The sequence below is a fragment of the Hypomesus transpacificus genome, chromosome 11, assembly GCF_021917145.1.
Source record: "Hypomesus transpacificus isolate Combined female chromosome 11, fHypTra1, whole genome shotgun sequence".
In the NCBI taxonomy this organism is placed as follows: Eukaryota; Metazoa; Chordata; class Actinopteri; order Osmeriformes; family Osmeridae; genus Hypomesus; species Hypomesus transpacificus.
In genome coordinates this window covers 18,929,562-18,938,360 of record NC_061070.1, presented here as the reverse complement: position 1 = coordinate 18,938,360, position 8,799 = coordinate 18,929,562, and the positions used below count along the sequence as shown (strand labels likewise).

Sequence of the window (8,799 nt, the reverse complement as noted above, 5' to 3'; positions counted from 1 at the left end):
AGGAAGTCTCTCACCAACCACCCATTTTCTCTCTCTGTGTCTCTCTCTCTGTGTCTCTCCCTCTCCCTGTATGTCTCTCTCTCTCTGTCTCTCCCTCTCCCTGTATGTCTCTCTCTCTGTCTCTCCCTCTCCCTGTATGTCTCTCTCTCTGTCTCTCCCTCTCCCTGTATGTCTCTCTCTCTGTGTCTCCCCCATCTCTCTCTCTCCCTGCTTCTCTCCCTCCCTGTGTGTGTTTCTCGCTCTATCTCAAACTTTCTCTCTCTCTCTCTCTCTCTCTCTCTCTCTCTCTCTCTCTCTCTCTCTCTCTCTCTCTCTCTCTCTCTCTGTCTCTTTCTCTCTTTCTCCTTTTTAGTTTCATTATGGATATTGTCCTTTTGACAAAAGAGGAAGAGTATTCTTGAGGACTAACACTATCTTGTCATGTCAAAACTCATTCCTGTAAGAGACAAACACATGCTATTAGGATTTATCTGGACTTGATCATGGGGTTGTATATGTTAGTACTAGTCTTCTTCTTTTTTCTTGTTTGCCTTTGTAAGCAAAATGACCTTTCGTAATATATCTAGCTAAAACCCTGGGAGTCTACAGGGAAACCCTGTGTCAGGTTACTGGGAAGTAGATGGCCATTTGCTTGTTTAGAGGGAGGTTACAGAATGTGTCTGAGCTGGAAAAATGCATTGAAAGGGTCAAAGGTGAGTTGTAGTGACCTTCAGGTCTTGCCTCCCTCTCGTTCACATGCCCTAATCCAGTCAAACAAAAATACGCAACCACAGCAAACCTTGCTTGGGAATTGTCTCCCAGACCAGTCCAAGGCCTCACAGTCTTCTGTGAACTGTCAGCATCCCAGGCAGTCGTAACTTTGCATGTATACTAACTTTGCATAAATTACTTATTTTTAAGACAGGAAACCTGTCTTTTTATTTATTTTTACCTCACAGCCCAGTGCAAGTCAATGTAACAACATAATACGATTTAAAATGAAATCATGTCCATGTTTTAGAAGTAGTAGTAGTAGTAGTATCTGATGCAGCAGTAGTATTTGAGGCAGCTGTAGTATTTAAGGCAGCTGTAGCAGTTGGGATTTAAGGCAGCAGTGGCAGCTGAGGCAGGCCCTCTCCATGGAGGCAGCAGTGGCAGCTGAGGCAGGCCCTCTCCATGGAGGCAGCAGTGGCAGCTGAGGCAGGCCCTCTTCATGGAGGCAGCAGTGGTAGCTGAGGCAGGCTCTCTCCATGGAGGCAGCAGTGGTAGCTGAGGCAGGCCCTCTTCATGGAGGCAGCAGTGGCAGCTGAGGCAGGCCCTCTCCATGGAGGCAGCAGTGGCAGCTGAGGCAGGCCCTCTCCGTGGAGGCAGCAGTGGTAGGAAGCCCCAGTACAGGGTTAAAGGTTCAGTAGAGTGCGTCAGCTGATGCGTATCGTAGCGTAAGTCCTGTAGGCTCTGCCCTCACTCTGAGCTCACAACACAACACCGTTTCCTGCTCCCAGCTCCTGACAAACGGCTCGTTCTCTACACAGATCATGTGCCTCACCCTCTCGCCCACAGAGCGCTGCAGCAGGAAGTCAGCCTTGTTTTCTTTTTTCTACCCCCCGTTCCACTCTGCTCTGTTCTTCTCTCTTCTCAGCTCCTGACAACCTCCGTTCACACCCTTTCCTCTGTCCCCTCTCGACTCTCCTCTGCCTTGCTCTCTCCTGCTCTCTCCTGCTCTCTCCTGCTCTCTCCTGCTCTCTCCTGCTCTCTCCTGCTCTCTCAGGCGTGAGAGCAGCTTGTGTGTGCATCTCTGTAGCCCGGGCGGACGGAGAGAGGGCGACCCAGACAGCCAGGCTGAAAGAGGAGGGGAACAGCCAGCAGGCAGCCCTGGGAGAGGGAGTCTTTGTCTTCGCTTCCTTCTCTCCGCGAGCCATGGAGGCCCCTGTGAGGGAGCGGGCCCTGGGCAACGAGTCCGTGCCCCCTCCTACCCTCAGCCCGGCCGTGCCCCCCTACGTCCGCCTGGGTCTGACGGTGGTCTACACCATCTTCTACTCGCTGCTCTTTGTCTTCGTCTACGCCCAGCTGTGGATGGTGCTGCGCTACAGGCACAAGCGGCTCAGCTACCAGACAGTGTTCCTGTTCCTGTGCCTCCTCTGGGCCGCCCTGAGAGCTGTGCTCTTCTCCTTCTACTTCAGGAACTTTGTGGCGGCCAACACCCTGGGACCCTTCCCCTTCTGGCTGCTCTACTGCTTCCCCGTCTGCCTGCAGTTCTTCACCCTCAGCCTCATGAACCTCTACTTCGCTCAGGTGAGAGGGAGGACTGCTCTAACACTGTATCTTATGGAACGGCGTGTGTATGTCATAGATCTGTGTCTGTATGTTATGTATGTGTGTTAGTATGTTATAGACTTGTGTCTGTATGTTGTCACACTGAGGTTCCTGTCATGTACAGCAGGATGACATGACCAGGTTCCTGTCCTCTCAGAAACATGTCATGTCGAGGGTTGGAGAGAGGTTCCTGTCCTCTCAGAAACATGTCATGTCGAGGGTTAGAGAGAGTTTCCTGTCCTCTCAGAAACATGTCATGTCGAGGGTTAGAGAGAGGTTCCTGTCCTCTCAGAAACATGTCATGTCGAGGGTTAGAGAGAGGTTCCTGTTTCCAGTCACTGCCCGCTCACTTCTTACTGGAGGAAAAGCAGAAGTGAGAGAGCTCTCTGCGTAGACTGCAGGACAAACCTGCACATCTGACGGTTGACAAACAATTTGAGAGGATCTGTGTTTTTTCACAGGTTGTATTTAAAGCCAAGTCTAAATATGCACCAGAGCTTCACAAGTTCAGGTAAGAAAAAACGCCAATAAATGACCTGACAGGCAATCATGCAATCACAATGTTTTGTGGATCGATAAACATGACGGTGTTGTTAATGAATCTGAATGGAACACTATAAACTTTAGTTTAGTTTGTATGTATGCTTCATGTTTTGACTGCTTGCAATGTTTGGGACTACCTCGTTGTTATGATCAGTGACCTATGCTCTTTTGTAAAGCTCTCTCTTGGAAGTCGCTTTGGATAAAAGCGTCCGCTAAATGCATAAATGTAAATGTAAATAAACTGGGAGACATAAACAGTGGCTCTGGCTGCTTCAGGGTCTCTTTTTGCTAGCCAGATGCTAACTTTTCTCTCTTCCTGTTCCCCAGGTTCCCTCTGTACGTCCTCTTCCTGAGTCTGAGTGTGGTGTTCCTGGTGGTGAACCTGACCTGTGCCCTGCTGGTGAGAACCGCCTCAGCAGACGCTCAGACCATCGTGCTGGTCAGGGTGGCCATAAATGACACGCTCTTCGTCCTGTGTGCCGTCTCTCTCTCGCTCTGCCTCTACAAGATCGCCAAGATGTCGCTGGCCAACATTTACCTGGAGTCCAAGGTGAGGGAACCAGTGTTGATGGTGAGCTCAACAGAGTTATTGGAATGTAAAGATATATTTCTTGTAAAGAATGAATGTGTCAAGTCTAACAAGATACAGAAAGTATTATTAAGGTGGCAATCGAAAGAAACCAGAGTGATTGCAAAACTAATATTACAAGAAGCTGTACCTGGTTGGTCTGTCACTACAGCATGTCTGAGATCAGACGTGTTCCCTTCCCACAACTCTGTCCAGGGCACATCCGTCTGTCAGGTGACAGTCATAGGAGCCATGGTCATCCTCCTGTACATCTCGCGGGCCTGCTACAACCTGGTGGTACTGGCCCTCCCCAGCATCAAGAGGATTAACTCCTTCGACTACGACTGGTACAACGTTTCTGACCAGGTACCACCAGGATACGTTTGGTGACTAGTTTGTATTTGGACAGCTACTGAAAACACCACCTAAAATCCCTCCTGTTGACTCTCACGATTCATCCCAAAATTAACATTGATAACGGCGTAGATTTTCCTTTCCATGTAGAACCATCATTTGTGTCCAGAGTTGGAAAAGCATTCTTGGTTCCTCAGGCAGATTTGCAGTCGACCCTGGGGGAGGCAGGGTACGTGGTGTTCGGGGTGATCCTGTTTGTGTGGGAGCTGCTCCCCACCTCTCTGGTGGTCTTCTTCTTCAGAGTCCGACGGCCACCACGGGACAGGGTGAGGACACACCCACCAGACACATGTTTTCATTCTGCATGAATCTGAACTCTCACGACATTCTGCCATCCCCTGACCAGAGTTCTACCTGACCAGGACCCGACCAGTGATGTATCTGACTAGGAACTGACTCTTGTGTTTGTGTTGTGCCTGTGCTGTGTGTCTGTGCTGTGTGTCTGTGCTGTGTGTCTGTGCCGTGTGTCTGTGCTGTGTCTGTGCTGTGTCTGTGCTGTGTCTGTGCTGTTTCTGTGATGTGTCTGTGATGTGTGTCTGTGCTGTGTGTCTGTGCTGTGTGTCTGTGCTGTGTCTGTGCTGTGTCTGTGCTGTGTCTGTGATGTGTCTGTGATGTGTGTCTGTGCTGTGTGTCTGTGCCGTGTGTCTGTGCTGTGTCTGTGCTGTGTCTGTGCTGTGTCTGTGATGTGTCTGTGATGTGTGTCTGTGCTGTGTGTCTGTGCTGTGTCTGTGATGTGTCTGTGATGTGTCTGTGCTGTGTCTGTGCTGTGTCTGTGCTGTGTCTGTGCTGTGTCTGTGATGTGTCTGTGATGTGTGTCTTTGCTGTGTGTCTGTGCCGTGTGTCTGTGCTGTGTCTGTGCTGTGTCTGTGCTGTGTCTGTGATGTGTCTGTGATGTGTGTCTGTGCTGTGTGTCTGTGCTGTGTCTGTGATGTGTCTGTGATGTATCTGTGATGTGTGTCTGTGCTGTGTGTATGTGCTGTGTGTCTGTGCTGTGTGTCTGTGCTGTGTCTGTGCTGTTTATGTGCTGTGTCTGTGCTGTGTGTGTGCTGGGTGTACAGAGTTGCTCTGGGATCCCAGGACATATCTTCTCCTCTAGGGGTTATTTCTTTGACAACCCCCGGCGCTATGACAGTGACGATGACCTGGCGTGGAGCATCATCCCTCACAACAGTCAGGCCAGGTACGTACTGAGGACTGCAGCTGAAGACACACAAACTGAACCGTTAAAATAACCGATCATTTTGGATGTAAAAATGACTTAAGCAATAAGCCCCAAGAGGCCGTGTTTTGCGCTGATGTTAGAACAGGTAAGGGGAGTTGTTAGGCACAACACAAAGGCTCCCACCACTCGTCAAACGTCAGCCCACCCAGCAAATCAACATTTACAAGAAATTCTGCCATTCTCTTTACGACTAGGTTGCTTGCTACCTTGTAACTTTGCAACGTCTTTTTTTATTTGAAATATTTCGATGCAAAGTAATATGTAATGCTATAATAGAATGTTATGAGGACAACTTAAAAGGTAATGCTGGATTTTACAACGGCATGGAACGCGATATAGCCAATCACAATCAAGGATTGGAACAACGAGTTTTAGAAATCGAATTTAACCAACCATCAAGTTAAAAACTAACAGGGTTTTAATGAATGACATTTGTGCCAGTTTTACTGCAGACAGCTATGACTGGGGCAGCCGGAACAGCAGTCTCACCCCCTACACAGGAGGCCAAGATCCCTCTCCGCCCCCTGAGGAACTGAACCCTTACTGAGGTCCTCCGCCCCCTGAGGAACTGAACCCTTACTGAGGTCCTCCGCCCCCTGAGGAACTGAACCCTGACTGAGGTCCTCCGCCCCCTGAGGAACTGAACCCTTACTGAGGTCCTCCGCCCCCTGAGGAACTGAACCCTTACTGAGGTCCTCCGCCCCCTGAGGAACTGAACCCTTACTGAGGTCCTCCGCCCCCTGAGGAACTGAACCCTTACTGAGGTCCTCCGCCCCCTGAGGAACTGAACCCTTACTGAGGCTCTGGGCTCTGGGCTCGTACCTCACTGCACGTTTCTCCGCTGGTGAAGACAAATGAAAATGTAATTGTGACTTTGCAGCTAACATGGCAGTGGACACTGTGGGTAAACATTCCCCTAGACTCCACATTGTAGGACTCTATTTTCTACATTCTGTTCTGTCTTGAGGTCAGAAATTGTGTGTGTGTGTGTGGATGATAGTACTTTTTGTAAACATTGTTGTATATTCTTTGAACGGAAATATAATCAGAGAAGTCACTGCATTGATCATGTTATATTTTTTCCAGATCTACATATGCAAAATGTATTCCATCACCCTTTCATTGTCTCTTGTGTATGGGGCTTACTCGTGTACACATTCATTAAGGCAGGAAGAACCATGTATAGGTAAAATACATTTTGTTCCAATGGATCTTTCTGGTTTGTGGAACTGGACAAACCCCTTGTGGTTTATCGTTTAGATGAGCTTGTCTATTTAACATTAAATAACTGTTGTTAAAGTTACTTTGTAGACCTGCATAGCTTTTGATCATTCTAAACATTAAATTTAATTGTCTGTTTTTAATGCAGATTTTAATCATCTTTAAGGGTTTTCCAGCATACATCTCCACCATATGTTAAATGCCCACCACTGCATTACAATAGTGGCACAGGAATCTTGCTGATGAGGAATATAAGACTAGAGAGCCAGTTTAGTACAGAAAAGCAGTCCAGCAGGGAATACTGCCCCCTGGAGGCAGGCTCTGGATACTGATGGCTAACAGTCAGTCTAGCTGCACCCTCTGTGGGCTGTTTGCTCAACACATGATTTCACCAGTTCAAACATCACAGCAACAACTGAACACGTTCACAAGTTTTATTGGAGTAAGTAAAGCTGGTAGCAAAGACAAGCCTGTTGCAGGATGATGCTGATAGCAAAGTCAATGATTACATTTAGACATTTACATTTAGTCATTTAGCAGACGCTCTTATCCAGAGCGACTTACAGTAAGTACAGGGACATTCCCCCCGAGGCAAGTAGGGTGAAGTGCCTTGCCTAAGGACACAATGTCATTTTTGCCGCGGTCAGGAATCGATCTGGCAACTTTCAGATTACTAGTCCGATTCCCTAACCGTTTAGCCATCTGACTCCCTCTGATTAGAATAATTTGACACATTCGAAAACTGAAAATAATGTGTTTACTGTATAAAATGCAAACAAAAGTCTTGAATGAATGTATGAATCAAACATTCCCTAAAAAAGCATGACCTTTAAGACTTTTCTTAATTGCAATGGTAAACAAACCCCAGAACACTGGTCTCCTCAACTACAGCACCAGTTACAGTAAACACCATCTGCCTCCAGTCTACCACATTCCCAGGTCTCACTATAATTCCAGTCATGTAGTACTGGATCTCCTTTGGAGAAAGAACAGAGTCCCACATGTAGACATCAGTCATAGAGCCAACAAAAGACTGTGCCGCTTCAAAACCGCCACCGTAAGAGTCCTGATCCTGACCCAGAATGATACTGGGAATCCCTCTGATAGAATACCCAGGACTGACAGACTTCCTGGGGCTGGACTTGGTGTTCAGCCACACCTGGGCCAGTCCTGTGGTGGTCTCCCAGGTGGCACAGAGAGAGTTCCACTGATTCAGCACGCCTTTCAAACCAGGGAAAACCACTTGATCATTCACATATACTGAGTAAACACCATCCTTCTCACGCCAAAGAAGAAAGCTGTTGGCTTGTTCTGGGAGGGCGAGGGAGAAGAGAGAGTAATCTCTCGTTAAATGGGTGAAGAAGCGCAGACACACAGTCACTGTGTTGATAACGGTCTGTGTGGACTTAGGCATGATCCTCACATGAGTGGTCTTGGACTCCTCAGGAAAGGTGAACGCACTCTCAAACAAATCTAGTGCCGGAGAGAAGAGACACATTATTTCAGAAATTGTTGAGTAATTTTGAAAGCAGACTGACAATCATCACATTTGCATTCAAAACAGAAACGTCAAAATGTCATGAACGACACCTGAATTATCACTTTTGCACTTATGTTTTTTCTTGTCTGTATAAATGAGCTGTCTGACCTTTGTGCCAAATGCCTTTTCTAAAGACATACTGTCTCCTCCATGAGATCAATATTATTTTCTGGTTTCACTGTCTACCAGCTGATAAAAAAGCTAATACAATTATTTCAGAGTTGTTGAGTCATGTTGACAGCAGAATGACAAATCACAATTTGCCTTCTAAATGGAAACGTCAACATTTCTTACCTTCAGTATTTTTCTGAGCTGAGCAGACCATCAGCATGACGAGGTAAACCAGCTTCTTCATTCTGTTGTCTGTTTATTTGATTCTGACTACTGTCGTAGAAAGAGGTTTGAATGATCTGTGGTCAAAAGGTTGATTATACAGCATCCAGCACACACTCTAATAATGTACCACACCTTGGTTCTAAACATCAACATGGCATGACAGCCCTTCCCACATTCCGAGTCCTACTAGCCTTGTTTGGGGTTGTTGTAACGTCTTCCTGTTCCATTGATGCTGAGAATGTTTGGTTCATTAATTCAAGTCCTTCTGTGTATTTGATTCAGTAAACACATTCAGGTTGTGTTTGCACCAGCCTTGTTCAGTCCGGTTGAAGCGAACCCTGGGGCGTTTACCCCCTTAATGCGGTTTGTTTATGGTGGAATGAACTGCGGAATCGATCTCGTTAGCGGACAAACAACGGCTCTCTGGCCCGCCTCGAAAGGTTGGTGTCGGGCCGCTTTCAAGTGACCTCTGGAGCGGTTAATTTCTGGTGAGCACCGTTCGAATCAATGACAAGAAGCGTACCATGTTATGGGTTAAAAGTTTTTCCTTTCCTGTTTTGGTTACTGCTTTGTCTATCAATATGAGTGTCCACATGCATGCAGAAAGTCCGAGCTTTATTCAAATAGAGGTTTTGTGTGGCAAATTTTATGCAAATAGGTTGT

The 8,799-nt window shown here is 47.2% G+C and overlaps 2 protein-coding genes across 7 annotated transcripts; one reads left to right on the top strand and one right to left on the bottom strand.

The window, feature by feature from the left end:
- The first annotated feature begins 1,058 nt into the window (after window positions 1-1,058).
- On the top strand, window positions 1,059-6,096 carry gpr137ba (G protein-coupled receptor 137Ba). Of its 6 annotated transcripts, none has more exons than XM_047030043.1 (8): window positions 1,059-2,271; window positions 2,754-2,803; window positions 3,163-3,406; window positions 3,620-3,769; window positions 3,955-4,083; window positions 4,876-4,997; window positions 5,481-5,587; window positions 5,660-6,096. In XM_047030043.1, the coding sequence occupies exons 1-7, from the start codon at window positions 1,897-1,899 to the stop codon at window positions 5,584-5,586; spliced, it is 1,176 nt and encodes a 391-aa protein (XP_046885999.1). In that variant the 5' UTR covers window positions 1,059-1,896; the 3' UTR covers window position 5,587; window positions 5,660-6,096. The 6 variants fall into 6 exon arrangements, 5 of the variants coding, with proteins under 5 accessions (XP_046885999.1, XP_046886001.1, XP_046885997.1 ...); XR_006956788.1 differs by having other exon boundaries at window positions 1,062-2,271; window positions 5,481-5,803; window positions 5,840-6,096; XM_047030045.1 differs by having other exon boundaries at window positions 1,062-2,271; window positions 3,163-3,235; window positions 3,344-3,406; window positions 5,481-6,096.
- Window positions 6,097-6,680: 584 nt separating this feature from the next.
- LOC124473810 (serum amyloid P-component-like) lies at window positions 6,681-8,799 on the bottom strand. The gene is made up of 2 exons (XM_047029495.1): window positions 8,095-8,799; window positions 6,681-7,733 (listed from the first exon to the last, which is right to left on the bottom strand). The coding sequence occupies exons 1-2, from the start codon at window positions 8,153-8,155 to the stop codon at window positions 7,102-7,104; spliced, it is 693 nt and encodes a 230-aa protein (XP_046885451.1). The 5' UTR covers window positions 8,156-8,799; the 3' UTR covers window positions 6,681-7,101.

Bases quoted from the DNA above. Each gene is read 5' to 3' on its own strand.
- LOC124473810 (XM_047029495.1), bottom strand. From the start codon at position 8,155: ATGAAGAAGCTGGTTTACCTCGTCATGCTGATGGTCTGCTCAGCTCAG. The intron at 7,734-8,094 runs GTAAGAAATGTT...CTCCGGCACTAG, and splicing joins AGCTCAGAAAAATACTGAAG to ATTTGTTTGAGAGTGCGTTC.
- gpr137ba (XM_047030043.1), top strand. From the start codon at position 1,897: ATGGAGGCCCCTGTGAGGGAGCGGGCCCTGGGCAACGAGTCCGTGCCC. The intron at 3,770-3,954 runs GTACCACCAGGA...TTGGTTCCTCAG, and splicing joins GGTACAACGTTTCTGACCAG to GCAGATTTGCAGTCGACCCT. The intron at 4,084-4,875 runs GTGAGGACACAC...CTGGGTGTACAG, and splicing joins GACGGCCACCACGGGACAGG to AGTTGCTCTGGGATCCCAGG.